The sequence below is a fragment of the Schistocerca serialis genome, chromosome 5 (assembly GCF_023864345.2).
Source record: "Schistocerca serialis cubense isolate TAMUIC-IGC-003099 chromosome 5, iqSchSeri2.2, whole genome shotgun sequence".
NCBI lineage: Eukaryota > Metazoa > Arthropoda > Insecta > Orthoptera > Acrididae > Schistocerca > Schistocerca serialis.
In genome coordinates this window covers 655888005-655903887 of record NC_064642.1, presented here as the reverse complement: position 1 = coordinate 655903887, position 15883 = coordinate 655888005, and the positions used below count along the sequence as shown (strand labels likewise).

General features: G+C 39.0%; 1 protein-coding gene across 1 annotated transcript in view; it reads left to right on the top strand.

The window, feature by feature from the left end:
• Window positions 1–1634: 1634 nt before the first annotated feature.
• LOC126481482 (dnaJ homolog subfamily C member 17) overlaps window positions 1635–15883 on the top strand; it is a 46320-nt gene continuing 32071 nt past the window's right edge. The window contains exons 1-2 of the mRNA XM_050105261.1: window positions 1635–1781; window positions 1863–1991. Of these exons, the coding sequence (XP_049961218.1) occupies window positions 1707–1781; window positions 1863–1991 (204 nt within the window). The 5' untranslated portion in view covers window positions 1635–1706. The remainder of the gene's footprint in view (window positions 1782–1862; window positions 1992–15883) is intronic.

The following is a 15883-nucleotide window of genomic DNA, read 5'->3' as shown; positions in this document are numbered from 1 at the left end:
ACGAGAAGGATATAAGACTATTACTGTTGTGGACTGGCAAGACAGCCAATCCACTAGGAGGAAGCCAAAAGGCACGCGTTTAAGCTCACGCAGGCTGGCGTGAGGTCTGGAACAGGTAAAGTAATTATACTAGCAAGAAAGGTACGTAGCTTCTGGAATACTTAACTTTAATCCATAATTGGTGAACATCGCTCTTGACGGTACATGTTTTATAGCATCAATAGTAACTGGTAATGGCGCCTTGCTAGGTCGTACAAATGACGTAGCTGAAGGCTATGCTAACTATCGTCTCGGCAAATGAGAGCGTAATTTGTCAGTGAACCATCGCTAGCAAAGTCGGTTGTACAACTGGGGCGAGTGCTAGGAAGACTCTCTAGACCTGCCGTGTGGCGGCGCTCGGTCTGCAATCACTGATAGTGGCGACACGCAGGTCCGACGTATACTAACGGACCGCGGCCAATTTAAAGGCTACCACCTAGCAAGTGTGGTGTCTGGCGGTGACACCACAATTACAAAGAGATTCTACCAAGAAATTTCAGGATGACTTATGGAAGAAAGTAAATAGTTCTCTATTTCTTTAAATTAGTATGATACAGTAACAGCAAAAATGATGAACTGTAATCTCGCCCCAACTCTGATCACAAGTTAATTTCTGTAAAATTAATAATACTATATATACAACTGTGACCAACATATCTCCCAGACAGAAACTTCATAAAATTTTGAAGAAAAAGTTGAAAGCAGCATCCATTTTCAATACATAAGGCAAAGTTCCCGAGTTCGAGTCTCGGTCGGGCACACAGTTTTAATCTGCCAGGAAGCTTCATATCAGCGCACACTCCGCTGCAGTGTGAAAATCTCATTCTGGAAACATCCCCCATGATGTGGCTAAGCCATGTCTCCGCAGTATCCTTTCTTTCAGGAGTGCTAGTTCTGCGAGGTTTGCAGGAGAGCTTCTGTAAAGTTTGGAAGGTAGGAGGCGAGATACTGGCAGAAGTAAAGCTGTGAGGAACGGGCGTGAGTCGTGCTTCGGTAGCTCAGATGGTGCCGGCACGGTAGCTCAGCGTGTTCGGCCAGAGAGCCGGTTGGCCTTTGTAATAAAAAAACTGAGTGGAAGGATCAACCACCGAACTTGCACAGGATGTCTTGCGACGTCCGCAACGACCGAACACAACGATCAAAAAAAAAAAAAAAAAATGGTAGAGCACTTGCCTGCGAAAGGCAAAGGTCCCGAGTTCGAGTCTCGGTCGGGCACACAGTTTTAATCTGCCAGCAGGAAGTTACATATTATTCAGTTAAAAAGCATACAACTGGCGAACAAAATTAAGGATGTACAACATTCTAGATACAGCTGCTTTGGCATATATTATATATGTGCATAGTTTATGCCATCTGAATGGCAGAAAGCAATGTGTATTAGTTCCACGTCAGTATCAGATTTTTAATCTCAGTCGAACTACATACGCTTTCTCTTAGAGAGGCAGAAAACAATGCGTTCGTTGAAACATTTACAGTATTTTAGTAAAGAAGACAAGGAGAATGCACGCTTCTAGTTCCAAAGTTCTTCTATCGTAGTCATGTGTATGAAATGTTAATATCTTAGGAAGGAGCATCTGTAGCGTTGAAGTTGTCTGATCGTGTTGTTTGTGTTTATGGTTAGTAGAAGGTGTTGAAACAGTGAGTTTATTTTGAAGAAAATTAGAATCATGGGGGAGAAAAAACTGCCCGAAGAAAATCTGTACGAATTACTGGGTATAAATATAGAAGCAACTACACAAGAGGTACAAAGCCGTGATTGTATCACAGAGTAAAGTAGGTACGTTGTAACAGCAGTGAAGTAACTCGCATACTTTTTATTTCAGGTTAAGAAAGCGTACCGAAAAACAGCCTTGAAATGTCATCCAGACAAGAATCCGGACAATCCAAAAGCCGCAGAATTGTTTCATAAATTATCAAACGCTTTGGAGATTCTTACTGACGAGTCTGCAAGGGTTAGTAAACTCATTTAAATTTCCATAGTTGTGATATTCGTTGCAAAGCTTAAATTTTGTTGTTTTGTGTACGTTCTCTTACGAACAGATGTCCAGTAAACTTCATGTGACATACGAAAATGTTTAAGCCGTTTTGCAAGTTTTGTGCAATTTACTTTCGTTGGAGATTTTCACTATATTACTCAGTAAATTGACATAGGTGGAATGAGTCTCGAATAACTTAGAAGTTGTTAATTGTTCCCATTCAGTGAATCCTGAAAAAAAAAAAAACATTGCCTTCCCTCCATTCTGTAGTTCCATTAATTTCTCTCAAATGGTGCTGTGTGAAGGGCCTATAGGTTTCGGCTTGTCTCTGTAATTTTTTTATGATTTGGAACAGTTGTGGCATTGTTTCAAGTTTGAACGACTGGATTGTTTAGAGTTAGGCATTTCAATCAACCTTCTAATTATTTCAGGACCACTGTTATATTTCTTCTCATTTTCGTGCTTTCCAGCATAGGGATATGCAGCTAAACAGTATTCCGTATTTGAGTCACATCACAGTTTCACTTCTATTCCATATATCACTGGTTTTGTTCGAATATATAGCCTGAATGGGCAAATTCTTCATCGACTATAACTGACTCACTAGGGTTATAAAGCTCAGAAAATGTACTATCATGTTCGATACATCCCTGATAGGAGCAAATTTACCAGTGTGTTTTCTAGCTGCTTGAGTTAGAGCATCATCAAAGTGCAGCCACTTTAGTAAGAGCCGCAGTCTATGCTACAAAAATGGAGCTCGGTACATCAAAATGTTTTCTTTACTAAATATATCACGTTAACTGCCCTCGTTCTGTCTATGGGCTCCACAGTTCAAAAGAATTCCCGTTGCTGACACTATTTCTTCCCTTTCAAATGGTTTCAAATTTTTCATGAAAATATCTTCAGATGATTCCCTAAGATTGCCTAGCTTTTGGTTGGTATGCATCAAAATGTTATCCAAGATGTGATCATCAAGATACGTGAGAAAAGCTTTACCTTGTGTATCAGGTTTTGTCCCTGGCTCAGTTCCTTTTAGGGGCTGTCATTATGTTAACAACAGACCTCCTCCTCTGAGTTACATAATGATCTCTCTTCCATATCATACTTCATGGGGCCACCATGTCTTTTTCAAGGTGATCAGTTTGTGCCTTCAGCCTGGGTTAACTTCTTGTTGTTGAATATCTATAAAAATGTGAAAGCAGAACTGAATACAGGCACAAGGACCGAATGCAACCACACAAAACACTCATCTACGAGACAGGCATCCTAATGTAGTCCAAAATATCAGCAAAAAATAATAAAAATCAGTACTTACCCTGTTCATTTTCATCCAACCCACTGCTATTAGAAACCATTTGATTTGGAGTTGCCACGACCACATTTTCAGTCTCACTGCTTGCAGTTTCAGATAGTTCCTCATTAAATCATTGTCTGAATTCTCAAGCAACTTTCTTATTTCGTCATCTGTCGATTAGCTTCAACTCACCACACTGTTTACCGGTTGACTGCAGTTGGTGATTGTTGAGCTGCTACACCTTCAGTTCGAACACAATCACTATAACTCACCAATGAATGTAAACCAAAAGCTCTTTTTACTATCAATTGTAGCAATAATCATTATGATAAATGTCATCTATGTATTAAATGAAATACTGAACACAGTGGGAGTTGCCCAAAAACTACATTGGGGGTCAGTTACTGACACCACATCACGCCTCCCCCCCCCCCCCCCCCCCCACACCAATTCGTATGCAACTGTTAAGAAAGCAGATTTGGACAACACGAAGCAAGGTTTATTTCGTCTTCCTTCTTATTATTCTTTTTTTGAGGGGGGAGTGTGGGGGGGGGGGGGGGGTTTAGAGATCAGATATATATGCATGTTACAGGATGCAGCAAAGGAAACGAAGTATGAATGCCGAAGAAGAATTTAAGTAGTTCAGTGAGAAGAAATAAAAGTCTTAGGGCTACCAATACCATAATTTTGCCTTAGATGGCAAGGGACTTAGTTTATCAGTTGAACAGAGAGGATACTACTTCAAAAACAGATTATAAAATAAACATCAACAAAAGTAAAATAAGGTTAATGGAAATAGTCTAATTACATTGGGCAAAGTTGAGGGAATTACGTTACGGTTTGAGAAACTAAAAGTAGTTGATGGGTTCTGTTTTTTGGGCAGCAAAATAACTCAAGCCAGCAGTAAAGAGAATATGAAATGCCAACTGGCAGTAGCAAGAACTGTAAAAAGGTTTGTTAATATCGAACATAAATTTAATCCTTCGAGTGCTACTCTGGCACGTGCAGCTGGCCGTGTCAAGCCTGCCCTTGGGGCCGCCTAATCCGTGTACCTGCGCTGGCAGCCACTTTCGCGGACTATTGTGTGTGCCTGAGCTCTCCGCTCGGCCATCCTCACTCTGGCCTGAGTATTTCTGGAACCAAGGTGGTCATGACAGTCTCGCAGTTAGTGTGATCACTGACATTACAAATAAATGCAGAATATCTGGATACTTATACCATAGCTTTGAATCCGTAGGTGAATTGCTCGATAGACCTAACGTACACTGAAACTGCTGACACTGCTAACGGGTAACTCCTCATCTAAGGCTTTCTTTCATTTGCAATTAGTTCTTGAGAATCATCATAAGGTCTCAGTATACATCTGTGTTTTATTTCGCATACTGATACTTAATTATCAGATTTTTGTGCGCAACTTACGATGTAAACGCTGTAGAATCCGTAACAACCAAACATTGACGTTCTTCTGTACTAGCGCAATAATTTGCGCGCAAACAACCTTCGAGGGGAGCTTCTGGATGCCGAGACACACTTTTAAAGTTATTCACTATATTTTGAGACCATTAACCCAGTAAATTGAAAATTCAACATTTCTGAATTCTTTTTATAATGGACACAATTGTTATTGTACAGTAGAAATAAACAGTTATTTATAACTTTTCTTTAAGAATTTGATAAGGAAATTCTCAAGTTTCAAAACTACCTAATTAAATGTCACCTTTAATTCCTAATGACATTTTGTGCTTCAGAAACGGGCGAGTGTGTGCAACTGACTAACGTGTGCCGAGATGCCCTTTCCAAGTGTAGGCCTAGAATTTTTTCACACATCCAGTGGCCTGGAAAAATAGGACAGCAATCCATTACTGAATACTACTAGAAATTTGTATCCTGGGTTGCGATAAAATATATTTATTTAAGCGACCACTAGTTTTGGGCAGAGCCCATTTTCAAACAACCATGTCAAAAAGGAGTGTGGCTAACACACTATAGCTGTTAATAAAATCATAGAATATCAATAGCCATCCATCTTCTTTGGTTTTATTAACAACTATAATATAGTTGTCATAGTCTTTGTTTTACGTGGTGGTTTGAAAATGGGCTTCGCCTGAAACTAGTTGCCACTTAAATAAATATCTTTTACCGCAACCCAGGCTACAATGTTGTAGTAATAATAATACTAGAATTTTTTTAATTAATGATATTTGCACTAAATTTAAGGTTTAACTTCTACCAAGAAGTTATGGAAGAATCCATAAATTTGTACTTTTTTATTTTTGCACCTTCTGTACGAACATTTGAAGATAATTCGATGATTCTTTCCCCCTCCACAGTTATATTTCCCATCCCTTCTTTCTCATCTGGGCTTTGGACCGGCAATGGCGAAGATAAAAATTTCTAAATTTTTAAAATTATTTTTATTTATTTATTTTTATTTTTAAGTAATTTTTTTCGGAAGTAAGGGCTTCATTTCATTTTCCAGCTGTAGCAACTTGGCTAAAAGTTCTTGTTCAGTGCACAAAGGTACATTGCATGTTTTGCATTCATATTTCGTTTCTCGACGCACATTCTGTTTCGAGCAGACTGCACACCTATGCTATAGTCAGAGTTTCTTGGACTGGTCACTTGGAATGACATGTGGAAAGTGCCTCCCAGTAAAGTGAAGAGGATTCTCGTCATCAGAGCGTCTTACTTTCATATCTCTTCTCCATTCTGGAGCAAATTTTTCCACAAGTTCTCGTATCAGACATAAATGAAAATCTGCTAATGATATTTTACTCCCTGTCACCGATCTGTGAAGCGTGTGAGCATTCAAAACACAAAGGTCCACAACATGAAAATAAAACTTTTTGTACCATCTAACAGATTTATGTACAGATGCAACAGAGCTCAATAGCATATCGGAGTGGTCTACTGCTCCCATATTTGCATTGTAATCAACGACACATTGTGGCTTAATTACTTTTTCGCCAGTCGTCCTATTTGTCTTTCCCGTGTCACACATTTCTGTAGTGTTGCAAGTAGTCAGCATGAACACTTCTCTCTTGTCGCACCACTTGATGGCAAGCATTGCGTCATTTGACACAAACTCGACTTCTCCTCACTTCAGTTTCTTTTGTAGCTTCGGAAAGTTGCGCCTCTTCCTATGTACAGTACTGCATGCTGCTGTTCTCTGATTGTGAAGCCAGAGGAACAAGGCTGGACTTGTATACCAATTGTCGACATACAGGGTATGTCCATTTCCAAAGTGTGGCTTCATTAGTGTTGCCACAATATCACCAGATTTCCCCAAATTATGGACTTCAATTTCTGTTGTTGTACCTGTGTATACAATGAAATCCAAGACGTATCCAGTTTTACAGTTGCACAGCACAAATGTTGATAAGTGATCTTTGAACAATAATAGGCTTTCATCGACACAGAGTTTTCTGTATGGATTAAATGCACTGCAGAATGCCACACGAACTGTATCAGTTATTTTCCTAATTTTAGACAAACTGTTATCTCCAAGATTGGCCGAGTTGTCACTAAAATGCAACACCCTCAAAAGTAACATAAAACGGTCACAGGACATAACTTCATCAAAAATTGGAGTACTCAGAAGTACATCTCTGGACCAATATTCCATTATTCTCAACTTTTTAACACGAGCCATGAGAAGCCAAATACCAATGAAGCTATACATTTCTTCAAAAACTGTATCTTTCCAGGTGGATAGTCAAGAACGAACTGATTCCGACGTATTTGCCATGGTGAAAGTGAAAATCTGTTAATTTCAAGGGCTAAAAAATTTCAACAGATCTTCTGACAGAAATAGCATGAAAAAGGATACAATGCTTGAATCAGGCGCTAGTTGGAAATTACGTCCTTAAGATGAGTCATCAAATGCATGAAGTGCTGGACTGAAATCACTTTTTTGCCAATCAAATTTCTCATTCTCAGTATGGCGTGGCCTTTTACGGATCGATTTGTCTTCACTATCAAAATATGAAGAACTCTCCTGGCAAGCTCTACTAGGTGAAGTATGTGGAGGTGTATTACTATGAGATTCTTCTGATGAATCTTCATTGTCAGTACATTCATTGTAGATGCCACACTCACTGTCACTACTTGTCAGTATCTCTTCGTCAGTGTCACGATGCCGATGTGCCATTTGTCTGTGGAACTCAAAAGTGACATCATCATCATTTAAGACTGATTATGCCTCTCAGCGTTCAGTCTGGAGCATAGTTCTCCTTATAAAATTCCTCCGTGATCCCCTATTCAGTGCTAACATTGGTGCCTCTTCTGATGTTAAGCCTATTGCTTCAAAATTATTCTTAACTGAATCCAGGTACCTTCTCCTTGGTCTACCCCGACTTGTCCTACCCTCTACTGCTGAACCCATGAGTCTCTTGGGTAACCTTACTTCTTCCATGCGTGTAACATGACCCCACCATCTAAGCCTGTTCACCCTGACTGCTACATCTATAGAGTTCATTCCCAGTTTTTCTTTGATTTCCTCATTGTGGACATCCTCCTGCCATTTTTCCCATCTACTAGTACCTGCAATCATCCTAGCTACTTTCATATCCGTAACCTCAACTTTATTGATAAGGTAACCTGAATCCACCCAGCTTTCGCTCCCATACAACAGAGTTGGTCGAAAGATTGAACGGTGCACAGATAACTTAGTCTTGGTACTGACTTCCTTCTTGCAGAAGAGAGTAGATCGTAGCTGAGCGCTCACTGCATTAGCTTTGCTACACCTCGCTTCCAGTTCTTTCACTATGTTGCCATCCTGTTAGAATATGCATGCTAAGTACTTGAAACTGTCCACCTGTTCTAACTTTGTTCCTCCTATTTGGCACTCAATCCGTTTATATCTCTTTCCCACTGACATTACTTTCGTTTTGGAGATGCTAATCTTCATACCATAGTTCTTACATTTCTGATCTAGCTCTGAAATATTACTTTGCAAACTTTCAATCGAATCTGCCATCACAACTAAGTCATCTGCATATGCAAGACTGCTTATTTTGTGTTCACATATCTTAATCTCACCCAGCCTTGTCTTACCCCTGAAACTACTCTGAACCATGAACTCAATTTACTATCAACTCTAACTGCTTCCTGACTATTTATGTAAAGACCTTTAATTGCTTACAAAAGTTTGCCTCCTATTCCATAATCTCGTAGAACAGACAATAAATTCCTCCTAGGAACCTGGTCATATGCCTTTTCTAGATCTGTAAATCATAGATACAATTCCTTGTTCCACTCGTAACACTTTTCCATTATTTGCCGTAAGCTAAAGATCTGATCCTGGCAACCTCTAAGAGGCCTAAACCCACACTGATTTTCATCCAATCTATCCTCAACTAATACTCGCACTTTCCTTTCAACAATACCTGAGAAGATTTTACCCACAACGCTGATTAAAGAGATACCTCTGTAGTTGTTACAATCTTTTCTGTTTCCATGTTTAAAGATTGGTGTGATTACTACTTTCGTCTAGTCTGATGGAACCTGTCACGACTCCCACACCATTTCAATTATCCTGTGTAGCCATTTAAGACCTGACATTCCACTGTATTTGATGAGTTCCGACTGAATTTCATCCACCCCAGCCGCTTTATTGCACTGCAATCTATTGACCATTTTCTCCACTTCCTCAAATGTGATCCTATTTCCATCATTCCTATCCCATTGTACATCGAAATCTGAAACATTACTGATCGTATTTTCACCTACATTGAGCAACTCTTCCAAATATTTGCTCCATCTACCCAAGGCATCAGCAGGATTCACCAGCAGTTTTCCTGACCTGTCCAGAATACTTGTCATTTCCTTCTTACCTCCCTTTCGAGAATTGCTGATTACACTCCAGAATGGTTTTCCAGCAGCTTGACCCAAAGTCTCCAACCTGTTTCCAAAGTCTTCCCAAGATTTCTTCTTGGATACTGCAATTATCTGTTTGGCTTTGTTTCTTTCTTCAACATAACTTTCTCTGTCTACCTGAGTTCTAGTATGTAGCCATTTTTGATACACCTTCTTTATCCTTTTACTGGCTGCCTTGACTGTGTCATTCCACCAAGCTGTTTGCTTATCCTACCTTTACACACTACTGTTCCAAGGCATTCTTTAGCCACTTCTAGTGCTGTGTCCCTGTACCATGTCCATTCCTTTTCCAAGACTGTAATTGACTACATTCAACTAACTAATACCTTTCTGAGATCACTGTTTTCAACTTGTGCCTGATTTTCTTATCCTGAAGTTTCTCCACTCTTTTATCATCCAACATATGGAACTGTCCTCCTGCACTATCGGCCTCACAATACCAATTTCACTAGGATTAAATAGTGGTCCGTGTCATAAAAAATCCCCTAAATACACGTGTGTCCCTCACAGCCTTCCTGAATTCCTGATCTGTTATTATATAGTCAATGACAGATCTGATTCCCGTGCCTTCCCACGTATACCGGTGAATGTTCTTATGTTTAAAAAAGGATTTTGTAATTACTAAGCCCGTACTGGCACAGAAATCCAAGAGTGGTTTCCCGTTCCTGTTGGCCTCCGTATCCTCTCCAAATTTACCCATAACCTTTTCATACCCTTCTGTTCGATTTCCAATCCTGGCATTAAAATCGCCCATGAGCAGAACACTGTCCTTGTCCTTTACTCTAACAACTACATCACTGAGTGTGTCAAAAAACTCTGTCCCTTCACAATGTGAATATACTGACACAATCCTAATTTTCTTGCTAGACTGTCAAATCTATCCACATCAATCGTTCGTTTACATACCTTATTGCAACTACGCTGGGTTCCATTTCTTTCCTGATGTAAAGCCGTACACCCCATTGTGCTATTCCTGCTTTGACTCCTGACAGGTGGACCTTGTATTCTCCCACTTCCTCTTCTTTCTCACTCCTTACCCGAATGTCACTAACAGCTAAAATGTCCAACCCCATCTTGCTTGCAGCCTCTGCCAGCTCTACCTTCTTCCCAGAGTAGCCCCCATTGATATTAATAGCTTCCCATCTCGTTACCATTCGTCTGCCAAGTTGTATCTTAGGAGTCCCTGGTTTGTCAATTAGAGGTGGGACTCTGTCACCTCCAAAGGTCTGAGGCATTTTGCTCTGACTGTTGCCAGCATCATATTTAAAGTACCAGGGAAGCAGGTTGGTAGCCTTACTTGCCCCGGGTCCCATTGAGTTTTACCCCAAATGGTTGAGGATCTAACTGGTGGATTTGGTAGTCTTTGCCGTCAACCATGACTCAGAATATGTCCGAGATGCCCAGCCTTATTCCAAAGTAACTGGTATCCCGACTGTCAGGACCACTTACTTGGCCACTCATACGTTGCCCGTGGTTCATGAACTAGGACATGACAACAGGAACCCACACCATGAACTCAAAAGTGACAGCACTCTAAAAATCCTGATGAAACGGCAGATAGTAAACGACACCACAGAAGCAGAATGCAGAAGATAACATGAACCAGCTAGCATGAATGTCGAATAGCAACTGCGAAATCCGTAGCAGAATGTTTCCCGGACAGCAGGGACAGCGGCATAGAACAATAAATAGGGTACATCCATCCCAGGGAGTACACGGGACAAAAGAAATGCAACAGGCCGGCATGCAGCCCTGAGTGGCTATTGACGTCCATAGGCCCACAGGCAGTGGAATGAGCTGCAGTGTAAGCCGTCATTAGGGCTCAAGTACCAGCCAGGCCATGCACCAGATGCCATCTGCAGAGCCCGCGGGGAAGCCCACTTCAGCAGCAAACAACATCCGCAGGCCCCACAGCAAGGTGGAGCGCCGCAACATATCACGTCTGCAGTACTCAAAGGGTTAAGTGTCAGGAATTTTTTCCTAAAGGTATATATGTGGAGCGTAGCCTTATATGAAAGTGAAAAGCGAACATTAAACAATATAAGGATGGAATAGAATCTTTTGAAATTTGGTGTTACAGTAGTATGCTGAAAATAAAATCAGTAGATTGGATAACTAAAGAAGTTCTGATTTAAATTAAAGAGCAAAGTGCTGTGTGGCACTACTTGACTAAAAGAAGGGATACATTGTCAGACATCAAGGAATAGTTAATATGGTAATTGGGTGTGACAATTGTAGAAGTAGATCAAGTTGTAGCCACAGTAAAAAAGGTTGAAGTAGAAGTAGGTAGCAGTAGTTATGTGGAGATTGTAAGGTACCCCAGATTTTCAGATAAAAAGCCAATTTACTTTATTTCCAATTTTGCTATTTCACATGCGTGAAGTGAATGTATACACACTGCAGTACATAAAGAGTAAGGAGCGAGTAGTAGGGTCCCACACTGGTGTTTTCAGAGCCAGTGGGATGACATGACGATGCAGAAATCGCTCCTGACGTCAACAAAGAGACACATAAGGAAAGTACATGTATTCTGGCATAAATCAAGTAATTGTTATTAATAAACATTTACTAACAATGTCACCTTTCGCCACTCAGACATAGGAGTAGTCTGCAAGTCATAAATGCAGTCTTTCAGTAATTTTATAATGCCAGGAAAATTGGTTGTAATAAATTAATGAATAACAGTGGCATAACAGAAGAGGTATGAGCTTATATGAACTACACTGATTGTACACTCAAGTTGCAGACTTTACGTCATAGTTGCCAGTCTTCAATAGGGTGCTTTTCAATCTAGTCGTGAGGTAAACCATGCTCTTGTGCCATTAATAGTTAGCTTGTAATCAGTGTGAACAAGTTCATCTTGCAGTGTTATAAATAACTGCACCATAATGACGTCTCGTGTAAAAATTATTTGCACAAAAAACTTCTTCCCACCTCAAATAGTATTGCACTTTCAGAATCCGACGGCATTGTGGCTCTGCAAGGGGACATAGAACTACAAGGGCACCTCCATATAACTAGTAGGAAGAATTCCTATGCACTGGCTCATTAAGTTAATTCAAAGACGGACTGGCTTAATTACCACAAATCTTGGGTGGGAAAGCATGGCCAGTTATACTGTATGCCCCTTATACCACCATCTCCAGACTCACTGGCTAAACTGAGACACTTCTAGAGGATTAGTAGTTGTGGAAGGTTCTTGCAAGATGAAGACCCATGTTCAGTGTAGATTAGAATCGAGAGGTACCTTAACCGTTCTTCAGACTGAAGGCTACTACAGCAACAACATTTTGTCAGTTGAACAGTGTTACCATGTAATCACTCTGCTGTCCACTGTAATCCTAGTTATATTCAGATGTAATTGTATCTACACAGTAATCTCCAAGCAACTTCCACACGATTCACATACCAGTACCCCAGATGGGGGTACCCTTAATTGCATTGTATTTATTGGTCCTGTTGTCTACAAAACCATCTTTTGCATTAGACATTGGACAAGTCAAGTCATAAGTTCACTTCTGAAAGTGATTTCTAGACATGCATGTTTAACGTTCCAATAATACACTTTATACATTTAAGTATTTGTGAAACACACTTCATAACTTTAAATGTTCTTCGGTGGAGTAAAAGCAGTGGTGCTGTAAATATGACTTACAAGGTGTTCCAAAGATTGTGACTTCAATAATAGCTTTTATGTTTTCAGGATTTTCGTTGTAAAATTTAATTCGCATGTGGAAAGGACTTTTTTGAACAGAGATGTATTGATTTGGGTTTTATGTAAATTTTTATTGTCTGGTGAAGTGATCATTGTATATCACAGATTTTTTGCAGTCTGCTATCCTTACCTATTACATTTATTTGAAAGAATGTAAGGGTTTACATAATGTATACACATGGCAATGGAGGAATACCAGAAATCTTAAACAGAAGTTTGCATCCAAACAAGATTCTAATCGTCTTTTTTTGTAGTTTGAAAGTGCTGTTAGCTTTTTTAGAGTATCCCATAAAGTGACTCCATATTTAAGGTGAGAATGGAAGTAGGCATGATATGTATTCACTACTGTTGTCTCACTACAGCAGGATTTTAGCAAGAAAAGAAGATAACAAGTCTTGGTTAGTGCTGCTTCGTTCAGTATGCTTATTATGTTTTACATTGCTTGCAACCAAAATCCTAAAATTCATTGTTGATAGTGACCAGTGGGATAAACGTGTCGTCCTTTGGAGCATTATGGAATTTTAGTGCAGTGTTTTTTAAGCTGATTATTCTGTGACAGTGTGTTTTGTGACAGTGTTTATTGATTGCTGTAATTGTTCACTGCCGTCTCCTTTTAGTAGAATTGTGGTGTCATCTGCAAATATGATTGTTTTACATGCACCCACATTTCTGATAAGTGTTCAGATACAGTTTTTAGGTGAACCTTTGTTTGCTTGATGCACACTGCCTACTTATAATTGCTCAGGAAACAACTGATCCAGCTCTTGGACAGACCTCGAATACCTTTTCTTTTTTTCCCCAAGCTTTGACAGCACACTCTTATGGCCCACCATGTCAAAAGCTTTTGACAGGTTAATAAATACTCCTATTGTTTCTTGTCCCTCAGGCTTAGTATGACTGACAATTGTCATTGACCTCTTATTTCTGAATTTATGTTGTTCATTACATAGGATATTGTTTTTATTTGCAAATTTCTTGAGTTTGTGACACATAACTTTTTCTAATTCATTTGAAATTGAGGTAGTAATTGTGATGGGTCTGTAGTTACTTAAATCATCTTTCTCACCTTTTCATGTATTGGAATGACTTTAGATGTTTTCAGTACATCAGGGAAAGTGCCTGGCTGAAGTGAACAGTCGAATAAGTGTGTAAGTACTTCAATTAGGTTTGATGCACTCTCCTTTAAGATTGTTGCAGGGACACCATCAATGCCTGCAGAGTTGGAATTTTTTAGTCCTTTCATTGCATTAACTACTTCATCTTGTGAGACAGAACTGATGTACATGGGCCATCCATAAGCATTTATTTTATATTTGTTGGCTTGGGTGTTCTTATGTAAGTTTGATTGTATTTGATTATCAGCAACACCTGTGAAAAAATGGTTAAATGTGTTGGCTACTTTTAAGGGGTTTGTTACCTTTTTATTTTTTTGTGATAGTGTTATATTTTTGCAGGATGGTATGTGTTCATCAGATTCTCTCTCTCTCTCTCTCTCTCTCTCTCTCTCTCTCTCACACACACACACACACACACACACACACACACACACACACTTTTTTTAAACATTCCACGTAGCCTTTAGTTTATTAGCTGAATTATATTCAATGTAATGCATTATTTTTGATGCTGTTATTACTTTTCTTAGTATTTTGAAATATTTTTTGTAGTATACATGTATTTCAAGCAAGGAATTTTTTGATTTACACATTTCATGAAGTAGTCTTTTCTTCTGGCATGAAACCCTTATTCCCCATGTGATCCTGCTGTTTGTTCTAGAAATCCCCCCTCATGGTTACAGTTTTCAGTGCGAATGCAGTTTGAAAGAAATTAGTTAATGTATCCAATGAAAGTGTTAAATTTTTCATTTATATCATAGTGTTGTTAATAATACTTCCTTTCATTTTTATGCTTAGTATTTGAGCAATATGGTCACTAGATCCTGCACTGAAAATTTTTAGTGAAGTTTTGTATAAACTTTTTGTGATTAGAAATTGATCTAAAGCTGTTACACAAGTTTCTGCTACTCAAGTAGCAGCCTTTACTTCAGTCATTAAATTACAGGATGTTGCAGGGTTCAGAAGAGCCTCTTTGTTTCTACTATTTGTGAGGAAATCAATGTTGAAGCCGCTACTGTTTTTCAACTCACAATCTATTTTATTTACTGTGTATAACAAAGACTCCATTTTGATTAAGAAAAGTTCAAATTCTCCAGATGGTGATCAGCAAACTACAGCAATAAGCAGTTTGAACTGAATAATTTTTATAGTTGCAATTTCATAATTCTTTTCGACATTTGTTCTACTTAAGTCAGATAGATTAGTAAAATCTGTAGTTTCCTTTATGTAAATTGCCACACCACACTGCTTGCTGTTTTTCCTGCAGTAGTAGGAAGACAAAATGAATTTATTTATTTTCGTATTCTGAATTAATTCTGGGTTAAGCCAGTGTTCAGATATGCATAACACTGAGATATCTTTTAGTTCATCAGATAACAGCATATTTATTTCATTGGTCTTATTATGCAGGTATTGCACATTATGGTGACAAATTTTTAGATCTGGTATATTCATGGCTTGGTAGTTGGGATCATATCTACAGCAACACATACATTTAGTGTAAATTAGGATCAGTAGTTGTGTTGTCTTTTCATTCTTCTTTCTTGTTCGTTTTACTTTTCTCACTGTTGTCAGTGGGATATACAGGAAGCTGATAGATTGTTTTCTTCCTTAAAAGTCTTTATCGATTATTTCATGACACGATCACAAACAACCTTTTGCTATCATAGTTTAAATACATTCTATGCTTCATGTGCCGATTTCGATGCAACCTGCTTATATCCAGTATTGTGAACACAGTTTCCTTGCTTTAAAGTTTGTTTTCCGAATTTCTTTGTTTACACATGAACTATAAATTAGATCCTATCTTTGAGGCAGTGTGGCAGCTACTGTGTTTCTGCATGTCATTTTCCTGTGTTAGTTTCAT